We start from the raw sequence: 24,019 nt of genomic DNA, 5'->3' as shown, positions 1-24,019 counted from the left end.
CTAGTTTCAGGCCATAGGCATGTGAATCCTCTTGGATGGCCAACGATGTCAGAAATCAGGAGTATGCAATGGCCAAGGACTAAGCCTTGTTCACCGCCTGGCTATTCTCCTACACGTCAATGAAGTATCCACATGTGTACTGCCTGTCTTCTGATTACTACTATCTACCTTTCTATCCCATTATAAACAGGTGAGCTATTCCCTGATGCATGACAGTTCTATTTGCTTGTTCATCCAAGACTATCCTAGTCTGTAGGACAAAATATGGGATATGGAATTTCTCCCTATCAGTGTTGAGGTAATGCCTAGGTAAAGGAGAGATATACCAAAACTAGGCCTACCCTCTCCCAGTAAAAATATCTGTAACATATACCAGACAACCTCTCTCCCTCAGCAATGCACAAGATCCCCATTCTGGGTGTTTTTGGCGGCAGTAGAGTCGGGGATTTAACTGAGAGAAAAGTAGAGGCTCCTTAGTCTTGAGGTGCTTCTAGACTGAGGAGTAGAAAATTTGACTCCGTATACAGGGTAATTACATAAAACTTCCCACAAAAAAACAGTTAACAGTCAATTCCATTTTTGCCACTATGCCCACATCCTACTCATGCTGTGGTCAGATGTGCACTCATTTCAACCCTCCTTGTAGACATCCAGTAAGCTCATAAAGCTGGGTATTCATATAGCAATGGTTTCTACCTCCACCTGATCAGAATAATTTTCAAATGGAAGTCCTAGATTCTCTTTCTGGAAATTCAAATTAATAGATCTGGAATGACCCTGGAACTCTGCATCTTTAAGTGTGTTCCAAGGTCATTTCATCCTAGCCTAGTGCCTGTGACAAAGAGGAATTATGGATAACTCCCCTGGTCTGGAAGACACCACTGAACACAGCCAGTACATTTCCCTTATTCTACAGTGAGGATGCTAATCCCAGGGAGGGAGTTTTAGAAAGAAGAAAGACCAGAGAATTGAAGAGAGATATAAGCAGGATTCCAAGATGGGAAGCATGATCTTTAGACCTGATCTCTTTGACATTTAGTTGGACTACTAAGCCCCATCTCTGGAAGCCAGGCCCTCATTTGGTGGCAAAATGGCTGGATGTCAGGCATAGGAGCATGGTTCACCTCTGCCTCACATTGCTTGTGACTTGGCCCATGTGTTGCATTTCTGGGCAATAGTCTGCCAAAATGTGAAATGGAGACAATGCTATTGTGTATTGCCTCAGATTAGTGTGAGATTCAAAAGGGTGTCTCTCTTGCAGGTATTTGAGGATCTTTAAAGGGCTTTGTAGATGGTCCTTTTTGCTCTGGAATTCGAATTCTCAGCCCTGGTCCTAGGGACACTTTAAGTTTTGTTAAAATGGTAGCCATAGAAGGAAAGGCAGGGAGCTGGGAGGCAGGTTTTGAGTGAAAGAGTAGAGGGTGGGGAGTGGAAGGGATGACTGAGAAGGGTCGTCCAGAGCCAATGTTGAACCATGATCCCAAGGTCACAGTCTCCATTGCCAATACATTTTTAAAGCCCCAAGCTTTTAAAGCATACAGACAGAAGCAACAGACACATAGGTACAAGCAAAGAAACATGCAAAGCCCACAAAAGGACATGCAACACATGTATTCTTGGTGCCACTTTCCACTGGGCTGCTATAGATGAGCTGTAACTTTTCACTGTGGGCCTATCTGGGGGCTCAGGGCTGGGCATCCTGTCAGAGGAAGTGGAGGACCTTTGAGGTCAATTCAGACTACCTTCCCAGGAGGAGGGTTTGGCCCTGAGCTCCTCTGGCTACAGAGATGGCACTGAGGCTGGTTCACGCACAGTCCTGTTCTGGGAGAGAGCACCAGGCTGTCAGGGACTCCTTGGCTCAGCCCTATCCTGACTCACCGAGAGACCCCTCTATCCCACCATCATCCAGTCCCTTTCCATATCCAGGCCTAGTTATCCCGGAGACCAGAATCTATCCCTGACAGTCCAGGTCATGGGTCATTACAATAAAGAGCCTGTGTCATGACCTATAGCCTCCAGCTGGAGGGGAGGGTGGGCTTCTTAGAAGTGAGTGTCCTTTCACAGCCAAGTCTGTGCTTCTTCTGTACCTTGAGAGGATGGAATGCTCCCCACTCATCCTCCAGACAAGGGGATCCTTGTCCAGGGCTGTGTTTGAGACAACAGGGGGAGAGATCTAATGAGAATCCCCTTTCTGGAGCTTCTAAGCCTCTCCTCATTCTGCCTTCTCACGCCCACCCAGGGTCCTGGGCAATGGAAACCTAAGGATGTCCTGTGGGAGCCACTAGGCCCTGCCAGGCCCCTGGGGGCATGTGCCACAGAGCAGATGCAGTCCTAGGGCAGCCTGGATTGTAAAAGAAGGGTAAATGTGGAACTGAGGAAAATAATCTGTTTAATAAATGAGATAACTCCAAAATTGTATTAGAAAAATGACTGGTTGATACAGAAGAGATCTCTGGAAGAGGTAGGGACTGTGACTGAGACGAAAGGTGCCATGTATAGCAGAAAAGAGTGTAGGCTTAAAATCAAGTCTGGCTGTAAATCTTACGCAAGTCACATAAATCCTGTGTGCTTAGGTTTCCAACTCTGAGAAAGGGCAAGATACTAATGCCTGTGTGACGGGCAATTGTGGATATTAGAGGAGATATATATATAATCACAAACACACATATTCATATACATATTCATATTTTATATTTAATATTCATAAGATATTTAACTAAACTAGTAACAACCAAAGATTATCGAACATCAGAAACACCTGGAGGGCTGGTTAAAACACAGCTTTCAGGGCCTCACTCCCAGAGTCTCTGCTTCAGTGGGTCTGGGGTGATGTACTGCATTTCTCGCGAGGTCCCAGGTGATGCTGATGCTGCTGGTCCAGATACCACACTTTGAGAACGTGCTAGGATATAAGATCTCTGGGAGCAAACAAGGATTATGTCTGTCCCTTTTACCAGTGCCTTCCTAGCAGGTAAGCAATGAACATTTGTCAATAAATAAATGAATGAATGGATTTCACATAAAAAGTCTCAGTTTTCCTTTATATAACCTAGGATTTTACCTCTTGGGTCTCCACCACTGACATTGCAGGACTAGATCCCTGGGGCAGAGGAAAGACATACTTAGAGCCAGACCCTGATTCTGTGGTGTCCTACGATGGAGCTGGAGCTGCGGGGCCCTCTGCAATATGGCACTGGATCAGACCTCCAGGGGCCCAGGCCAGAGCTGACCCTGCTATCCTCCCAGAAGTAGCCCTTTCAGCCTCCATGGACCCTGCTTGCCTCAGGGCACTTTCTCCCTCTGGGGAAAGGCTCTCCTCAGGAACACTCATTCTCCAGCCAGATCCTGGCTATTCCGCCTCTCCAAGCCCCACCTTCATGCTGCCAAGACCACCCATGACTAACGAGATTTGGGAGCAATGAAGGAATGCAGAGTCAGCCTCAGATGCTTCTTTTTCTATTGTGTCAAAAAAAAAGTGCAAATGGTTTATTCTGAAAGAAAGAAGAGTGCATCCTGTGCAGAGTATCTCAGAGAGTCCCCACAGACTCCCTCTCCCCTCCCCTGACACCGCAGAGGTCACATGGCTGTGACTACAGCCCCAGAGCTGGATGACCTGCCCAACCCAGGCCTGAAGACCATTATCCTTAGATTGAGGAGCAAGAGTTATCTTCCCTTCTCCTCATACTCACGCCTTTTCATTCATCCTTTCCCATCAGGGGCCGGGGACACTGACAGGAGATAGAAAACCCACAAAGTAGCACACCTGGTCTTTCTAAGGAAAGCTTAGCCACAGGTGCAATAAACCCAAGAAGAAAAATAATGAATAAAAAAATAAAAGCTCATCCCGAGAGTCAGGAAGGAGTAACACAAAGGCAGTATGCAGGACACAGGCTATGAGGGTATCATCATCTTTATTGTTGCATGGTCTCCTCTTGTGCCCAGTCCTGGGGTTGACCATCAGGACAGCTCAAGCTGCAAACTCGCAAGACTTGCGGAGCAGCTGCCTGCCCCAAGAGAAGCATGGACTTAAGGAATATTCAGGCTCCTCTCAAATGGGAGTTTACAACCTAGTTGGGAAGGTCAGACAGACACACCTGAAAAGTGAAAAAATAATTCAAGACATGTTGCAAAGCAGTTGCCAAATGGGTGGTGTGGACAAGGCAATGAGTTCTAGGAAGTCAGCACAGGCTTCTGTGGGTAGGAGCAAGCAAAAGAGGCTCCAAGGAAGAGATCTTGAAAGATGGATTGGGTTTCAGATGCTGGGAGTAGCAGAGAAGTGGTTCAGGCAGGTGGGAAAGAATGAGCAGAGGCTTGGAGGCAGAGACACCTAAGGTATGTCCTGAGGAACACCCAAGATGTGCCCGGTGGCCAGACTGGTCTGGCTAGAACTGTGTACAGAGGAGGAGTCAGACTGGAGAGGTGTCTGATATCCAGGTGTGGATCCTGAGATGACATGCAAAGGAGTTTGGACATCACCTCGGCAGCAGGGAGCCTCTGAATGTCTTTGGAGAGATGCAAACAAGCACGTATTGGAAATTGTGGCTCCTAGGAAAGGAGGAGCAACGTTTTCAGGGCAGGAGACAGGAACATCTCAGGCACGCTTCCTTTAAAAATAGGAACCCTTTGCTCCAGCAGGTGCCCCACCTTTCACTCCAGCATAAGTGCCTCTTTGGTCTCCACCACCACCCAGACCCCACGGCTCTGGAAACACATCACAAGATCCACAGCCAGCACCACTCTCTCGCCACTGATCATAACCAGCTGGGCCACAGCTGGGGGCCTCTGTGTCCAGGCGGCATGGACTGGACTCACAGCAGCCTAGGTCTTCTGGGTATGGAATTGGATTTGAGCCCAAGCACGGGCTGGGATAGCGCCTAGGCTCCACACATGGCTCTGGGCTTGGGCAGGGTGCTGGAAGGGGGACTGGCTCCGGAAGCGGGCCAGGTTCTGGGCGTTCACAGGGCTGCGGACGTGGACGTAGCTCTGGAAGCTCACACTGCCCTGGGCGATGACGTGGGGCTGGACGTGGTTCCGGACACAGATAGGGTTCTGAAAGTTGCCGTGGTGGAGGGCATGGGCGGGGCTCTGGACTTATGCATGGTTCTGGACGTGGATATGGACGTGGGACAGGAAGTGGACATCTCGGTAGTGATGGCTCTGGACATTGGTCCAGACGCCGGGGTGGACGGAAGCTTGGGAGTGGATGCGGCTCTACACGTGGCCTCAGGTCCGGGCAGGAGGTACCCCAGGAGGGTCGTGAGGCACAACTCTCAGAGCAGCGTCTTATGGGAGGAATCTGAACAGAACACTTTTGTGGGGGAACCTGCTTGGGGCAGCGCGGGGAGGAAATCTCTATTCGACACTTGGGTCCGCATCTCTGAGAGCCGCCTGAAGAAGGACCCCGAGAACAGTCACTGTTATAGATGGGCTCAGAGCGGCGGGGTGGGGTGCAGTAGTTATAGGAACCTGAAGAGCGTCTTGATGGCAGGCAGCTGCTGTAGTGGGGCTCAGAACGTCGTGGTGGGGAACAGCTGCGGTAAGAAGGCTGCAGCTGGCGAGGAGGGAGGCATCTGCCGGTGCTCTGAGAGCGACGCTGTGCGGTGAAGCTCCGGTAAGAGTCCTGGATCTGGTATTGGGGTGCGTAAGCGCTAAATGCAGCCCGGGACTGACGCTGGGGGGCGCTGCTGCTGTAGGAGCCCTGATATGGGCCCTGGGTGGAAAATCCCTCAATCTGGCACACTGGGGGACTCTCTATGTAAGTCTGGGCAGGCTGAGGAACTAGACACGGTATATAAGTCTGGATAGGGCATTCCAGATAAGTTTCTGTGTAACAAACTGGAGGACATTCTACGTAGCAGGTCTCAACAGGACATGGAGCTTCACATTGCACATAGGAAACCTCAGACTGGCATGGAGCCTGGCACTTCACTTGGGTGGTCTCAGACTGACATGGTGCCTGGGACTTCACCTGTTTGGTCTCAGATTGGCATGGTGCCTGAGACTTCACCTGTAGCGTCTTAGACTGGCGTGGAGCCTGGCACTTCACCTGGGAAACTTGAGCTGGGCATGGTGCGGGGCATTCCACAATTTGCACCTCACAAGGGACTTGGACCACCAGCTGGCTCTTGGCACAGGGGGCCTGGGAAGGGCAGAAGAAGGAACCCTTCGCACAGCAGTTGGGGAGTGGCAGGCAACACTGAATCTGCTGCTGGTCACACATGGTTCTGATGCAGGCAGGTGGGCGGGACCTGAGGGTAGAAAGACCAGGGTCAGGAGGGTGAGAGTTGTTGGGGAGAAGGCGTCAGGACCTAGGGGAAGACACCCTGTTTCTTCCCTGACCTTTCCTCCTCCACCCTCAACCTTATTGAGTTAATCAAACTCAAAATTAGTCGTCTTTAGGTCACACAAATGTCACACTGAGGTCCTGACCTAAGGGAGTTTCAAAGGCACAGCCAGGGTTGCAGGTGTCCAGGGTCTCCCCTTGGAGAGTGGGCATACCAGTGTCCAGCACAAGAGGCTGCTGATGACAAGAGGATTCCCATCACTTTCCCAGGTCCTAAGTGGTGAGAGGGAGCTCTGCAGAAAGTAGAAATAACATAGTCCTCCCAAGGCCATAGCCCAAAGTGGAGACTCCACACTCACAGGAGCTTGGACATCCTCACACACGCGTGCTGGCAGCACACAGATATGTACAAACATATAAAAATGCACAGATGGGAAAAAGCACTCTGGAATAGTCTGCACTTCGAGCATCTATTGGAAAGTGAAGGATCCAGTCAGTTATTGGGCAGCTCAAACCCAACATGAAACATTTGTGTCTCTATATTCAATCTTTTTGGGTGAATTTGTTTAAACAGGCCTGCATGGACATATGCAAAACATGTCAGCTTTGGAAAGGCTCAGAACCAACATGACAACTTGCCCAGGGAGGTTGCTGTCATTAATAACCTGAAGTGATACAATTGGCTAGCTCCAGAAATATTTTCCCCCTGGCCCTTCTGAGAGGCAGGGTGTGGTTATAATCCAGAAAATACAAGCTTCCTAAATTCCAAGACTGACATTCAGCCCCATGTAAAGCTCTACTCAGCAGAAACATTACAATCAGGTGGGTGCAGGCATACTAACCAACAACACACTTAGCCAGGGAGAAGCAGAGGGCAGTCCACACTCTTGCGCCCTCTCCCCAAATCTGCCTGTTCATGTACAGGCAGCCAAGAAACCAGCACAGCAGGAGGGCTGATTTGACTATTAGCTCAAAACAGTTCTCAGTAAACTTCTGAAATGCTGAAAACGCTTCTAATAAAGGGCAAAGCCTTCCATTCTCCTTTTGTGCAGGATATCTAAATACATATGCCCTTGGGGAAAGTAACCCTCCTACACACAACTCTGGTCACAAAGTGTAAATTACGTATGCATATTTTCCAATGAGAGAGGTCCTGATGAAGGAAAATGGTACCTGAGGATGAAGCCATGTTATCAAAGGCAAATATGCTGACTTCTGTGACCCAGTTCTTCACACAAACTCCATGGATATTCTTCTTATGTCTCCAAAAGTCCACTAGACTTTTCTCTCAGGCAGATGTACTGCTCTTCCCCTGCTCCCAGTTTCTCCCCTCACTATGCCTCACCCTTGTGAATCTGGGTACCCCTGAGCATCATCCCCATCCCAATCCCAGTACCAAACGTTTAGACTCACCCTCCTCACAGGCAAGCAGTCATTCAGGCTGAGGTGTCTGGACAGAGGGCTGTCTTTATATAAATGGTTCTGGGTTTGGCTTAGACCATGAGACAATTCGTTGGCATCTGCCTGGCTCATCACCCAAATTGGCATTCCAGCAGCTGGTCCCCTCCCTATATGCTTGTTGTTGCAGTCACCTACAGAGTACAGGAGTGTCTGCCCCAGTGTTGACACTTCTGGACTATGAAGGAGCAGATTCTTGTTTTCTTCCTCTTTCTCCACCCTCTTGGTTTCTTTTACATCTCTAGCAGATCTGGTGGTGGGGATGATGAGGGGTGGCAAAGGTATCTTCTCTCCAGGCCCCTACCTTCCTCCTCGTCTCAGATTCTAATCAGATAGATACAAAAGAGGATAAGTTTCCTGACTCAAAGCAATTAAAATCACCTCAAAGAGCGAGGCAACTCTACAGAATGAAGAGAACATTGGGTCAGAGCTGAGTCTAACATTCCAGGTTGGCTATTTACAGCTGTGTTAAAACCTACCTGAGTATTAATTTACTCATCTGCAAAATGAAGAGAATTAAGTTTTCTTTCCTGAGTTGTTGTAAGGACTAAGACAATTATTTTATACAAAAGCATCCAGCCAAGAATGATATTCAAAATATCGAACATCTGCTCACAGTAAATGCTAACCACAAGCAACAGGCGCAGCTGGATCGATGGCTGGCTGTTGCATCCCAGTCCTGAGCTGGGTAGCCTGATGGCTTTACAGCAGGTGCTCAGCTAATGCTATGGAGTGGCCCTTGAAAACAGCGCAGTGCAGGACAGAAATAATAAACTGGCATCCTGTGAACCAGATACAGACAAGATGGGATAACTTTTTATCTGTTGCCTACATAAATTTGTAAGTAATCTTTGGTATTTAGAAATAGAGAAATTTTACTTAAGATTCCAGATATCTAACTTTTCTTCTAAAATCAAAATTTCTGGCTTAGGTGAGCCTACCTTCCATCAACCTGATTTACAGCTGTCCTTCTTAGATAGGAGATATACTTTTATGTTCTACAATTCTCCATCATTTTTTACTATATCTACAATGAAATGTAAAGTGTGAATTCCCTTTCATTATTTTACTTGTGGTCTTATTTTTCTTTGGTGAAATTAAAGGAAAGTGAAATAATCCATCCTCCTGGGTCATTTCATTTGTTTATGTAACCCTCCAGCCCCTAGAGGCATTTAAGATTCTGACCAAGCTTGTGAGCAGAGATTTCCGTTAAGACAGATCTGTGATTTAATCGGAGCTCTAGTACTTGCTAATGAGGTGAAAGCTACTTAACCTCCATGAGCCTTGGCCTCCTTATCTATAAAATGGAAAAAAAAAATGGAAAGAAGAAGAAGAAGGAAGAGAAAGAGGAGAAGGATGAAGAATAAAGAAGAAGAGAAAGAATGAAATGAGGAAGAAGAAGAATTAGAAAAGTCATAGGATTATTGTGTGAATTAAATGAGGTAATTAATCTAAAGTGAGATAACTAATCGAAAGTACTTAGCACTTAATTCGCCATTTAGCTCTCTGGGCTTTAGTTTCCTCATATGAAGATGGCAGTGAAGATGCTTCATCAGTTTCTCACAAAGATAAAATCAGATAATGGTATGAAAGTGCTTTGTGACCTACAGAGCACATGCCAATCATGTCTACGAAATCCCTCCTATGGGGAAGTCTGCCCAGATCAACCTGACTTCAGAGTAGGAATTCTGGATCCTATCACTCATTCCAAAGGATTCTCCAGATACCATTCCAAACCTGAGTAGGATCGTAGACCTTCAGAAGATGAGAGCTACAAAGACCCCCAGGAATAGTCCGGTCCCACCCTGTCATTCTACAGAAGAGGACTCTGAATCCCAGACAAATGAACCTGTGGGGACCTAAAGCAAATGACTGCCTTGAAGAGACAAGACTCCAGGTAGCTCTGGTCCCAGACCAGGACTTTTTCCATTACAACAGAGAAATTATTCCTCTCATCACACAATTCAGCCAAGGTGCTCTGAACTTGGATAGCCCTGGGCTTGAGGTTGGCCTAGAAGATAGTCAGGAAATCAGTAGAGAAGGAAAACAGAAAACATAGACCAGCTGACCCCATCAGAATACAAATTATTGAATCCTATTAGCTTTGTGTCTCCCACTCATTTCTTGATAGAATGTGTACTTCTTGAAGGGACAATCTCTATCTTGTTCATCTTTGTATCTTTAGATTCCTGACAATATGAGTCTGTTGATAAATGGATGGATAGATGAGTGGAAAGATGGCATGAAACTGGGCTTGGTTTCCACATCTTCAACCACTGGAGAAGAAATGATATTGTCCACTCCAGAGACCAAAGAGCGCTGCAACCCTTGTGAATTCCTGCTTCCTGTTTTTTACAAAGAGAAGTGGGAGAAGGGTCAGAGGAGAGGGCCCAGAAAGTAATATGACAATGAGGCTAGGTGTTAGAGTTTTCAACAGTATCTATAAATATATGGGGCTATTTAGAAAACCCTGTAGGTTGAAATATACATAGCCAGAAATATAATGATATAAATCTAGGAACAAGTGACAAAAATCTAGTGATTTACAAAATTGATATAAAGCTATCAAAAGAGAGTCTAGTATATAGATATCTACAAAAAATATAAAAATTAAGATAGGTATAATGAGCTATAGAGCAAAAATAGAGATGAAGTTACAGATTTTAAAAAAATACAGAAGTGTAAAAGGTGCAAACTGGAAGTTGAATAGATTATGTGAAGGATACTTAGAGGCACAGGGATCACAGTATATACGAACGCCTTAATGAAAGAGATGGAGGCAACTTGAAGAACACACATAAGTCTAGAGATGATTCCTTGAGCACTTTCTGCATAAATGTCACTTGGCTAAGAATTTGACATATATTAACTCCCTTGCTCTTTAAAATAGCCCTGTGGGGGAGCCGGCCCCCTCCCGAGTGGTTAAGTTCGAGTGCTCCACTTCGGTGGCCCAGGGTTTCACCAATTTGGATCCTGGGCGCGGACATGGCACCGCTCATCAAGCTGTGCTGAGGCTGCATCCCACGTAGCAAAGCCAAGGACCTACAACTTGAATATATAGCTATGTACTGGGGCGGGGGCGGGGGGGTGGTTGGGGAGAAGTAGAAGAAGAAAGAAAGAAAAAAAGAAGACTGGCAACAGCTGTTAGCTCAGGTGCTAATGTTAATAAAAAAAAAAAAGAAAAGAACCCTGGGGCACATATTATTATCATTATTTTATAACCAAGAAAATAAAAGTTCAAAGAGGTAGCAATTTGTTATAGGTCCCAAGCTTGAAAATGGCAGAACCAGGATTCATAGCTCGTTGTCTAGAAATAGAAGCCTCTGGAAGTAGATATATAATGACGTGAAGTTATCTTGAGTTACAGATACTCAGAGAGGCACTCTATGTTTTACTGTACTATGAGATCCTTTTTACTGTAGTATGAGATCCTTTGGGGCCCTGGCTTGCTGAACCTTAAAAGGAATTTACTGGTGTCTTAGGGATGCCCTGATCCTGAGAGCTAGAACATAAATACTTGTCCTCTGTTTGCAGAGATGTATGTTTTCAACAGATTCAATAAGAGACTTCTCCTTTCATGTCATTTCACAATCTTCATTTTAGTCCCCCTCCCATCACTATAATAGTCAGAGGTCCCAGGTCTCCTCCCTGAAATGGAGACAATATTTGTCATCTGAGTTATCTTCTAATCTTTCCTGATGAATTCTTATGGTCTTGTGACCTCTACCCTCAAAAATTGAAGTAGTCACTGTTTTACCCTGTCACTAGGATACCACTGAGTTTTCCTCCTTAAGCCCAGCTTCAATAAATCAGATGCATATTTAAACCACATAATACCTATGTGTCAACTAGGGTAAAGGTAAAGGCAAAAAATAGTATCACAGATTGTCAGCACATGGCTGTTTAGCAGGTGAAGAAACAAGGACACCTAAAGACAGTGTCAGAGAGAACAAAGAAAAGTTGATACTAGATAGAGCAGAAGAGCTCTCCAATTCTGTTTGCAACCACCTTTAACAGAGGCATTAAAAGATAAAAGAGAAAGCAAACACAATAAGGATAATGATGGAGAACATTGAATGCACATGCAAGGAGATGTCAAGACATAGAGGGATACAGAGAGAGGTTGGAGTTGGAAATGCATAAATGGAAAATGTGTGGAAACAAAGGAGTGGGTATAATGACGCAAAGTAAAGCTATATATCCACTTTAACTCTTTTTACATTTTGCAAATTTGATGATGTTTCTTCAGTTAAGTAGTAATATGTGCATGTTTCATTGGCAGAATAAAAACTAGGCTAAGCAAATGGTACTTCTGCTTGTACAGAGAATTTGGGGCCTCTGAAAGGCTTGCCAGCTCTCTTACAACACATACAATAAAAATAATATTCTGAGTTTAGTGCAGAACTAAACCAACTACTTTTTTAATCATAGTAAACTCTCAGACAATTGCCACCATAGCAAATGGAGAGTCCTGCTTAAATGGATGCTCAGTCTCATAAAATGTAATCAATATAGCATCACTAGGTTATCAATTATTGGGTACTAGACAAGAGTAAAGGGGGATTATTGGTAAAGATACATCAAATGCCAATCTGTCTTCAGTTACTAAGAAGCCTTTTGCTACATCCTACTCCTCACAATTACTCTCAATATAAGCTGCTGCTTCATTTCAAATGCCTTTTCTAAGAATACTTTTCTCTTCTCAGAATGCTCTTTCCTGCTCCTCTCTCCCCACCCATCCCTAGTCCTTTTGTATTCTAAACATCTACTAATATTTCCATCGTATTTAGCTCAAACACCAATGTCTCCATCTGCCTTACCAGGCTCTACTCTCACCACCACCCCAGGTAAAAGGACCCACTTTGGGACCCCCCCAACAGTCGTCTTTTATAGAACCTACAAATACTGCACTTCTTGGCTGATGTGTCTGGTTTCTTCACGAGATGATGAGCATCTTGGTGGCAGAAGACTATGTCTAGCAGAAAGGCAGCTTCCTAGGAAGTGCCCGTTAAGTGTTTGTTGAATGAAAATCAGTCTAGTAATAAGTCCCAGGGGTCAATTAAAAGAGTTAGTGGTCGGATAGGATACCAGGAACAACTTCAGTAGACATAAGTTGGCTAGAAAGAAGATGAGATTTCACTTATTAAATTGAATATAAAGATACAGGTTAACTTTTTATGTTTGAATTATTTGTTCGCTGTAGGTTTCAAAGATAAACTGCCTTCCAGGTTAGAGACTTGATACCTTATTATATATATTTTTGCCTAAATTTAATATTGAGCTTAATTTATTATTGCACAATGACTTTATTCATTATAAATCTCTTTCATCAACACAAAGAAGACATTAAAAGTTGTGTGGCCTCCAGCCAAATCACTTTAATTCTCTGAATCTCAATTGGACTAGATAAATTCTGAAGTTATTTCTGATCCTAATATTAAATTCAAATTATAGAGATAGAGTTAGAAAAAAAGAGAAAGAGAGATAAAACTATAGATTGTGGTATAACAATGAAAGAAATGGATAAATAAATATAAGACTATGATGATAGACGTTGTCAGCATTAGATACGTGATATGGAAAGATGAGAAGAGAAATTTGTACAATAAGATTATATAGATTGCTCATAAGAATATATAAGTAAACTTAAGGTTAAAGTATATGATTCTTCATACCATATACAAAAAGTAATTCAAAATAGATCGATACCTAAATATAAGACTATAAAACTATAAAACTCTTAGAAGAAAACTTAGGAGTAAATCTTCATGGTGTTGGATTAAGCAATGGTTTCCTAGATACAGCACCAAAAGCATAAGTAAGAAAAGTAAAAAATAGGTAAATTGAGCTTAATAAAAATTTAAAAACTTTTGAGCTGTAAATAATACTATTAAGAAAGTGAAAAGTTGACCCACAGAATGCGAGAAAATATTTGCAAATCATCTATCTGAAAAGGGACTTGTATCTAAAATACGGAAAGAAGCCTTACAGCCCAATATTAAAAAGAAATCACAATTCAAAAGTGGACAATGGATCTGAGCAGACATTTCTCCAAACAAGATACACAAATGGCTAACAAGCACATGAAAAGATGAGCCAAATGACAATGACATACCACTTCATACCCGTTAGCGTGACTATAAGAAAAAAATATAGGCAACGAGAAGTGTTGGGGAGAGTATAGAGAAACTGGAACTCTGAATACATTGCTGATGGGAATGTACATGGCACAGCCACTGTGGAAAACAGTTTGGCGGTTCTTCAAAAGTTAAACAGAAATTGACCATATGATCTACCAATCCCCCTCCTGGCAAAATGAAAATCCCACCAAGTAAAATGAAAACATTCACTCAAAAATTTGTACATGAATGTTTCCTAGCAACATTATTCACAATAGCCACAATGCAGAAACAACCCAAGTGTCCAGCAACTGAGGAATGAATAAACACATGTGGTATATCAATACAATGGAATATGAATTGGCCATATAAAGGAATGAATTTTGATACATGGTACAACATGCATGAACCTTTAAAACATTATGCTAGGTGAAAAAAGCCAGTCACAAAAGACCACATATTCTATGACTCCATTTGTATGAAATGTCCAGAATAGACAGTTCTGTAGATACAGAAAGCAGGACTCAGGGGGATGGGATGTGACTGCTAATGGCCAGAGGATTTTGGTTTTTGGGTGATGAAAATATTCTAAAATTAGACTGTGGTGGTGATTACATAGCTCTGTGAATATACCAAAAACATTGAATTATAAATTTTAAGTGGATGAACTGCATGGTATATTAATTATGTCTCAGTAAAGATGATACATATGCATTTGTATGTGTGTCTAGGCATGTATGCATACATCTTGTGATATTTGCATATATCACACACACATGTGTAGGGATATACCCTTAAATCTTGGTCAAACCTAAATCACATTCATGAACCATAGAATTACAACGTCTCTGCCACACATGATACCTTTTACAACATCCCTAGGGATCAGTCTCTTCTTGAACCTCAGTCAGGCATCTTCCCTAAGCATCTTGGAATACAAATCACCCAGACTGACGTGTTCCCTGGAAGCTGACCTGTAACCCAAGGAAACAGTGTATTCCTCTTGGCGATGACTACTTGTTTACGTCTTCCCTATTAATAGTCATTATTTCAAATGCTCCACACCAAATGGATAAGACCTTAGTTCACGAAGTGGAGCTTATTAAATCCTGTTCACTCAACAGGTAAGTACAGATTACCTACCGGATTCCTAGAACTGAATTAAGAACAGTCATCATCCATTCACTCAACAAACACTCTGAGGAGCTACTCACAGCCTCTTCCCTCAGGGAGCTGACAGTCTCATAAGGAAAATACATAAACAGTTGCTCGTAAACAGTGCAATGAGGGCTCCAGCCGATGGAAGCACAGAGTAGGAGCATAGAAAGGAGGCACTGCCTTCCAAAGGCTTTACCTTCTCACTCAGGAGAACAAGCCACACACATAATTAGTGGGAGAATGGGACTGCAAGCCTCTAAACATGAGATTGTGTGGTGCACAGCACAAAAAGGCAAGTGTCTGGTATAGTTGCCAGACTCAGCAAATAAAAGTACAAGATGCCCAGTTGAATTTCAATTTCAGATAGACTACCAATATATTTTACTATATGTATGTCCCATGGGGCTGGAACAATTAAGAAAGATATTTCAACACTGATACAGATTGAAAGGAAGATGGTGATAAGGTTGATGATACTGACTCTTTTTTGTCCCACGCGTGCATTGATTCATTCAGCTATCGGGTATTTACTGTGTAAAAAGCATTATGCTGCACCCTGTGGATACAATGGTAAGATAACAAGCAAACAAACAAGTGTTTCCCCTGTTCTTAGAGAGATTTTGGTGAAGTGGAGAGACAAATATTAATCAAAGGGCCACACAGATAAATCATCAGTGGCATCCCTGATTAGCATTTGACAGGAGAGTCCACAGAGCGATGAGAGCTGCTGAGGGCTGGGAACTCACAGAATGGGGGAGAGCTCACCTGGCCAGGGAGACCAGCAAAGGCTTTCCTGAACAAGTGGATGTGGGGCTGAGATCTGAAGGATAAGTAGGAGCAGAAGAGTGTGAAGAGCATGCTGGAATGAGGGAGTGGCATGTGCAAAGAGAAGCACTGGGGACAGGAGGGAGTGTGGCACGTTCATAGAACTGAGAGCGGCCAGTGAGTGCAAGCAGGAGGAAGGGGCCACCGGGGGTCCACATCCTCAGATCACTGGCCACTATTTTAAGCAGAAGTGTGACCAGATCAGACTCTGGTGCCCTGTGAGGGGCGGCGCGGGAGAGCTGGGGCAGAAGCAGGGGCACAGGTGTGCAGACTGTTTGTCTTAACCCAGGAAATGGATTGTTGACCCTATGCCGGTATTAGGTCCCCTCAGCCACAATCATCACTCTATCCCATTTGATCTCAAGAAGTAAAACCAGCAATTAGGAGGCTGAGTGCCCTAGGGAAATGGTAAGTAAGCTATCTTGGGACAGACAGGCCTGGGCTTATCCTATGGCTCTCCTCCAGCCAGCTGTGGGGCAGAGCAATCATGTACTCTCTCTGAGCCTTGGTGAGTTTCATCATATATAACATGGAAACAATTTCTGCCACACAGGTTGTTGTAAAGGCTAAATAAAAGGTGTGTGAAGAGTCAAGCCACGAATAGGCCCTCAATAAAGGCTATTATTGTTATTACCATCATTATATTATTATTATTACTTAATGTTACAGCTGTTTTTAGTATATCATGATGCTCACCCAATGGAAAAATAATCATTTATGAAACAGTTTGCAATGAGCCAAAATTATTCTACGTAGGAAATCATGTAGGCCTGATCACGTGACTTTAGAAATAACTTAAAAAGTAAGACACTGGAGCTTCCCGCTCTGGGCCCAGCTGTCCTTTGTACTCTATGTTGTGGCCTCTTTGAATCTCTGTATCTTCATGTATATATTCTGTCGATTGTGTTTTTCTTGCTTATTTATCAAAGAATGTTATAAAAATTAAAAATGCTCAATATTATGAACAGTCTTTGAATTAATAGAAATCATAGTCAGCATGAGAGCCACTGCCCCTACACATGTGTGGCGTTTCCAGTGCCCAACCCTGGGACTGACAGGAGGGAAGAAGGTCCATTTTCCAAATTCAAGAACAAGGTCACTGAACTTGCTCTGGGTCACCGTCCTGGGGGTTGTCTGGACAAAACAGCTTGCTCCCTGGGATGTCTGGAACTGAATTGGGCAACTGTGCCTGGAGAAGCAGTGATCCGCATGGGTCAGGCAGGGAGGTGCTGCTGTGTGTCAGATCATCAAGGGCAAGGAGCAGAAGTGCTGGAAGAAGAAACCTTATTTTTCCTGTGGTGGGATTTAGGGCTTAATGATTCCAAGGCTGGGGCGGCTGGGTTAGGGGACGGGGCGTTTGTGGGGAGCACAGGGATGAGGCCTGTGAGAAGACTTCATTTTTAGCATCTTAAACTCCAGAACAGAAGAAAGGGTGTGAGGAGAGGAAAAGTTCAGAGGAAGGATCCGTGTTACTTGGGTCGTCCCATTCCTGCTCCTTTGTGGGCAAGATCCCTGTCAGCAGCAGCCCCCAGAGCCACCGCAGCAGCCGGAGCCCCCTGAAGGCTCACACTCAGAGCAGTCGGAGCTTTGGTGCTGGTGCCTGTGGAAAAGACAACCTGTGGTGGCTCTGGGAGCTGGGGCCACAGCAGGAGGAGATGGGAGAGAGACATGGGGCTGGGCAGTGGGGCGGGCATTTAGGGGGTTATTTTGGAGGGTCCTTGGGAGGGAGCTGACACTGCTGCTGGTTCTGCTGGCAGCACATCTTGGCAAGAGTTCAGTTAGCCTGACAGAAACAAAAAGAAATCAGCGCACAATCTCAAGGATTCATTCTCATTATTTTCTTTCCCCTGGATTTCATAGAAACCGACCTTCTACAACTGACTGGTTCATGAACCAAGTCCTACAATGCAATTTGGAATCTGATCTGGAGGAAGACAAACCTTGATAAATATTCCCTCTTCTCAGTCCACTTTGATCCCCGTGACGTATGCTGACCATCTCCCTATGTGGGCTCCAAAATCACTCCTACATAAACCTTCTTGTCCCCAAAGAAACAAGGTAATGCAGTCATTTTCTGACCCTTAATCTCAAAGATGTCAGATGGGGGTAGGACATATCCAAAAACATTTTTTTTCCAAAGAATAAATTAGAAGATGATACTGAGAACCAAGACCTCTGCATTTGCAGGATCCTTCACATCCTGACCCCCAGTGACTCCTTCCTCTCTCCCTGCCTTCTTCTGCCCCTCCCTCCTAGCAGTCTTATGTCCCAGAACATCCTTTGCCAAGCATCCACCCAGTCAGTGGAGGAGTCATGAGCTGTCACTGTCAGGGCTGAGGACTGAGGAGTCTAGCACTGGAGCCCTTTTATCCTGGGCCTGGTGTCTTTCCAGCAGTGAGGCACAGCCTGTGTATGCAGAGCAGTCATTTTCACAACCTGGGATGAGGTGTTTCCTCACACTCCTAGACTTAGGACTCCAGGATCTCCCCGCATGGGGCCAGAGGAATCCCAGAAGCCAGAGACTGCCCAGATATCTACCCCGAAGGCCTGCTGCAGGCCAGCCATTCCACTTGCATGCATTCACTCATTAAATCAATATATACGTATTGTCTGTCTTAGGGCCAGAATTTTGCAAGATGCTGTTGTCATAAATATCAGCCAGGTTTCCTTGAGGACATTCATGTATACAATGCACTATAAGTCAATTTCCTATGTGCTGTAAGAGGCCCTGTGACCCATATTGGGCTCCTAATAGCTCTTATCTTAGAACAATGACATGTCCATTTGCATGTCTCTCTGCTCTTCCAGATGGAGAATTTGGTGAGCACTGGACTTTATTCATCTCCATTTCCCCTGAAATTGCGTTTAACAGAATGGGGATAAGTATGAAGAAGAAAATAGTTAATGATACTGATTGACTAACTAATGAATGAGGCACTGTATTTTAGGACCCAAGGTAGAAGCTTGTGACTCAGTCTCAATCCATTCTTTGGGCTCTGGAAGTACCCTTATGAGAGCACACACTGGGTCAAATGGGACATGACCTTGGATGTCATCATCTGTCAATGGTCAGAATATTATCTAATGAGAGCACAGGCCGAGGGAATGAAATTCCAAAGGAGTGTGGGAATGTGTAAGCAGCCCAGGAAAGGGGTTGAAGCTCAGGTCACTGACTAGGGAAGGAGACTCAAGGGACAGCCAAGTGAAGGGCAGGAGATAGCCTAAGGGATGAATAGTCAGTGCTATAATAGGATGAAATGGAGGGCAGGGGAGGCAAAAGATAAATGACAAATGTTGCCATTTACTCATAGGAGATTCCATTGAACTTTGATTTTAAGGCCAAGTATGAGGGTAGGCAATACTTAGATATGTGAAAATACATATTTTTGCCTTATTGACGTCTGAAATTAGAGACAAGTAGACCTAATTAGGCAGATATGTGCTGTGTTCTACATTGGAATGGGCACTCTACTAAGTACTCAAAATACACGGATAAATGTCCCTGCCTTGAAGGCTGTCACAAGCCAGTGTGGAAGACAGATGAGGAAACGTGACTTCATTGTTAGACCTAAGCCCTGGGTCCTATTGGAGCTTAGGGGAGGGCATGGAACTCAGACTGGAGAGGAATATGGTACCTAGTTGATTCTACGGCAAGGATGACGTCATCACGCTCACAGGGATCAAAGAGAACTGAAGGCCCCAAGACTTCATTAAGGGATAGCAGATGAGCAAAGAGAATGGACACTGCATTGGAATAGTCAGTATTAGCCTAAGAAAGAAAAAGATTTTTAAAATGTGTGTTATTATTCAAAGAAAGAGAGAGTTCTAAGGAGAAGACGATCATCATGCCCCAGTGAGCCCACTCCATTTGGTTGTTAGGACATCAATAGTAATCTTAGAGAGACTGATTTCAGAGATGTGACAGCAGAAGCCCTTTTATAATCATTCTATCAAAGAATGGGCTTAATAGAGTGGTAAATAATTGAGAAATGAAAGACAACTTTGTAAGAAATTAGAAAGGACAGAGATAAGAAAATCATCATTTCTTGAGCTTACAAAGACAAAAACATAAAGTCCATTAAGACAGTACTCACTTGAGTACGGAATGTGTGGAATTGATTGCTGGAACTTTAGATATTCAGAAAGGAAGTGAATAATGTGGGCTGGGTTAGTTACCAAGTTGGTTCAAAGAACAAAGATCATTGATGGGAGTGGTCATATCATGGTGATGATGTTGATGTTAGCGATGAAGATAAGTGTGATCATGATGGTGATGGCAAAAAGTCCTCACTCTGTGGAATAAATGTATTCCTGGGGTTTTTGTGTCACCTGAGAGCAAAATGTTATTATCCTGTCCTAAGCTGTGTATTTACATGTATTAACTCATTTAACCCTCACAACAACCCTATCACTTGCGTGATTTTATTAGCCCTTTTTGACAGAGGAGTACACTAAGTAAAGAGAAGTTAATAACTCAGGGACACAAACTAGAATTTTATTGAGATAATACATATGTCTCCAATGCATACACATCAACAATGAGAGATAATTTCCAATAATGTACGAAAACACCTAAAATGACTATTTAAACTGAAATAATCATTATTTCACAAAAAAATATTCTTAGACTTTTGCCTGAGTATCATTTATTTTAATGACATTTCAGCCTGTCATTGGCCAATGAACACCCAAGAGATGGGGGAGATGGGGGTTACAAGAGAGAGAACAATCCAAGATGTTTTCAGTTTCCGAACTAGGCAGATGGTGCTATTCACTGAGTTGGAAATCAACAGAGAAGGGGTTTGACGAACGGAGGATTAGGAATGGGTTTTATTTTTTGAATTTTGAGTTTGAGGTAAGAATGGAACCCTTGATTGGTAAAATCTGAAAGACAGCCAAATGAATCAATCTAAAGTTCAGGAAACACATATGGACTTTGCATATTGACCTAGGAGCTACGTAGCCGAAGGACAGTTTTCACGCAACCACAATATTCTATTCTAGATACTGGAAAGATGACACTGGACAGGATAACAAGGTTTGCACTCTCAAAAAGTTTACGTTAAAGTGGGAAGAGAAGGGCACAAAAAAAGTAAATAAATAAGGAACAATTTGTTAGTGATAAGTAAAATGAAGAAATGAAGCAGCATGATGTGCCTGAGAGACAAGGGGTTTATTTTAGATTGAGGGGTCAATGAAGCCACTCTAGAAGGAACTTCTTAGCCATCAGCATAAGAGTGTTGACTGATGTCACAGAAGTAGATACGCTTGCCCAGGAGAGGTGAGAAGAAAGAGAGAAGAGAAGAGAGCAGAGGTGAAAGACTCAAGATACTGACAAAGGTCTGGCTTTGTTCTTACTGTGTGAACTTGGGCAAATTATTTAACTTCTGTGAAACTTAATTTCCTTATTTATAAAATTAATGGGGAATCAAAATTATATATTTTAAAGAGTTGTGAGAATAAAATGAGAACATTATGTAAGTTAAGGATTGTAACACATTTTTTGGAAAAACAGGACCTTAAATGTATAGAATTGGAGAAATCAGAAGTTCTTGAACCGTGACACACTGTCATCATTGATCCATGCGTAGACCACTTAATTATTTAGTTTGTTGATTTGTCTATCTGTTCATTCACTCCCTCATTCATTTTAACAATATAGAAAGAACAGAGGACCCACCAAAATGAAAGCTAGGATGTTAACAACAACCCACCTTCAACCACATGTTCCTACCCCACACAACTACCCCAGCTCTTCCCCACCAAAGTATTTATCATTCAAAAAAATTTTGTATCCATATCTCATTTTCTATTTCATAGTCATATGCACAACAGCCAAAAAGGATATATTTTACTGTTTTTTAACTTATAAAAAGGGTATCACGCTGTCAGTAAAATTTTGGGAAGTGCTTTTTTTCACTTATTTGTGTGCTTTGTGTTGCTTTAGTCCATTCTGTGGATTACTGAATCACAGTCCGCATGTGAGTGTCTAACAACGCCTCCTCCTTCTTCCATCTGATGGGCATTTGACTTGCTTCCAGGTTGTAGTTGTTGGGTACAGTTCCAGCATTTTTTAATTCTTCACTTAATATTAGGAGTTGTCATTGTTATTATTAATAAAAAAAATATAGTAGAGGCGAAAACTCAAGTGTACCCATGGGAGGTGAACATCCTCAACTGGCAACTGAAAATTAGAGTGGTCCTCTCTGTGTGCAGGAAAGGTCAACTGATATCTTTCCAGGGACATCCTGTGAGTACACACTGACCAGTTGATCACCACTCCTGAGCCAGGTTTCTGTCCCTGGCAAGGCAGGGTGGGGACCCAGGTTGCTAACACTGACCTGTAGGGGTGCTGCTGGCAAAAATAAGCAAGAGGCAGGTAGGCTTAATGGAGAAGGCTTTATTGTTTGTAATTCATAAGAAGATGGGCCTGGAAATTTTTAGGGGAAATGCAAAAGATTCCTTTGGAAGATTTCAGTGGATCAGGCTGCAGGACACAGAAGACAGGAAAAGAGGGAGGAAGAGCAGCAGGTTGGGGTGGGTCTTCAGTACTTTGGTCTTCCAGCTCTGCTTGTTGAAAGTTCTCATGGTGTAGGTCAGCAGCAGCCCCCAGAGCAGCAGCCAGAATCCCCCGACTCATGACAACAGCTGGAGCCCCCAGACTGCTGACCACTGCCACTGTTACAGCAGTCAGAGCTTTGCTGTCTGCGGCGGTGGGATCTTCGACGTCTGTGGTGGCTCAGGCAGCAGCCACCACCCCCAGAGCTGCAGCAGCCCCCTCCCCCAGAGCTACAGCAGCCCCCAGAGCTGGGGCCACAGCAGGAAGAGACTGGAGGTAGACATGGGGCTGGGCACTGGGGTGGGCACTTGGGGGGACATTTAGGTGTGGGACACTTGGGAGGAGGCTGGCACTGCTGCTGGCTCTGCTGGCAGAACATTTTAGGGAAGAAGTCAGTGACCCTAGGGAGAAATGTAAAAAGTCATCAGCATGCAAGTGAGAAGCAGATGTGTCCTTTACCCTGCATTTCACTAACTCCTCACCCAAGACAAGCTGCTTCATGACCAAGATCATAAACAGAATCTGGAAACTGGCGGGAAGTGCAGCTCACTGCAGTAGAGCTCGCTTTCCCCATTTCTGTTCTTTCTCAGTCCAAGATTCTGATCATCTTCCTACATGGGCCCTGAAGTCAGCCCCATGCGAGGCCTCCCAGACACTTGGAAACATCACTGGCCATAATTCAGAATCCTTCCCAGGATGGATCAGTCATTGTTAAACATTTCGGTGGATATTTGTCATCTCTGAGCACAGTTATCGGAGGAGAATGAGAGGGAAAGACACTGATGGCTCAAATCTTAGCAGTTCAAACCTCTGCCTGCTGCTTTTTCTTCTTTCTCCTCTTCTTCCTTCCCATGGCCCACAAAGCGGGTCTTCTTGTTGCCCTTCTCTCCCTAACCTAGAATATCCCCAGCCCCATGGCTCGCTTTGCACCAGATACTTACTTGACCAAGAGAGATCAAGAGAGGATGTCCTGACAGGCTTTATAAAGAGAAGCCTGGACCAGGAGCATCTGCAAGTTACAGAATCCCTCACATGTTCCCACTCCCACCCCCACACCCCATGGTAACCCCTCTCTCTCTCCCTCCCTTCTTCTGCCCTGCTCTCCTTGCAGTCCTGCCCCTGGAGCCTCCTTTGCCAAGCACTCACCGGGTCAGTGGAGGAGGCAGGAGCTGTCACTGTCAGCGCTGAGGACTGAGGAGTTTAGCACTGGAGCCCTTTTATCCTGGGCCTGGTGTCTTCCCAGGAATGAGGCACAGCCTGTGTATGCAGAACAGTCACTTTCACAACCTGGGATGAGGTGGCTCTCCTCAGCCTCCCAGCCCTGGGGCTCCAGGAGCTCCCTGCACGGGGCCAAGAGGAATCCCAGAAGCCAAAGACCGCCCAGATACCCTCCCCCAAGGCCTGCTGCAGGCCAGCCATTCCAGCTGCACGCATTCACTCATTCACAAATTCAATAAATATGTATTGTCTATCTCAGGCCCAGAATTTTGCAAGACATGAAAGACACGAAGATGACACAGATTGCTTTAGGAGCTGACGGTCTTGGAGGATGACTTTGTCAGCAATGACCTGGGAGTTACACGCCACATGAGCTTCATCCTTTCTTCATGCTCCTCA

At 44.3% G+C, this 24,019-nt stretch overlaps 2 protein-coding genes and 1 pseudogene across 3 annotated transcripts; all 3 read right to left on the bottom strand.

Moving 5' to 3' along the window:
- Positions 1–2,793: 2,793 nt before the first annotated feature.
- KPRP (keratinocyte proline rich protein) lies at positions 2,794–7,731 on the bottom strand. Of its 2 annotated transcripts, none has more exons than XM_014865004.3 (2): positions 6,499–7,636; positions 2,794–6,248 (listed from the first exon to the last, which is right to left on the bottom strand). In XM_014865004.3, exons 1-2 carry the CDS (start codon positions 6,540–6,542, stop codon positions 4,607–4,609), a joined length of 1,686 nt encoding a protein of 561 aa, XP_014720490.3. In that variant the 5' UTR covers positions 6,543–7,636; the 3' UTR covers positions 2,794–4,606. The 2 variants fall into 2 exon arrangements, with proteins under 2 accessions (XP_014720490.3, XP_014720491.3); XM_014865005.3 differs by lacking the exon at positions 6,499–7,636 and adding an exon at positions 7,697–7,731 and having other exon boundaries at positions 2,795–6,248.
- A 9,627-nt stretch (positions 7,732–17,358) lies between these two features.
- LOC123280664 (late cornified envelope protein 2A-like) lies at positions 17,359–17,605 on the bottom strand (annotated as a pseudogene).
- A 4,622-nt stretch (positions 17,606–22,227) lies between these two features.
- LOC106846218 (late cornified envelope protein 2A-like) lies at positions 22,228–23,671 on the bottom strand. The gene is made up of 2 exons (XM_044758139.2): positions 23,549–23,671; positions 22,228–22,803 (listed from the first exon to the last, which is right to left on the bottom strand). Exon 2 carries the CDS (start codon positions 22,779–22,781, stop codon positions 22,440–22,442), a length of 342 nt encoding a protein of 113 aa, XP_044614074.2. The 5' UTR covers positions 22,782–22,803; positions 23,549–23,671; the 3' UTR covers positions 22,228–22,439.
- Between the last annotated feature and the right edge of the window lie 348 nt (positions 23,672–24,019).

Source organism: Equus asinus, chromosome 25 (genome assembly GCF_041296235.1).
Source record: "Equus asinus isolate D_3611 breed Donkey chromosome 25, EquAss-T2T_v2, whole genome shotgun sequence".
NCBI lineage: Eukaryota > Metazoa > Chordata > Mammalia > Perissodactyla > Equidae > Equus > Equus asinus.
Note: the sequence above shows the minus strand (reverse complement) of the source record. Positions and strands in the feature narration are given on the sequence as shown.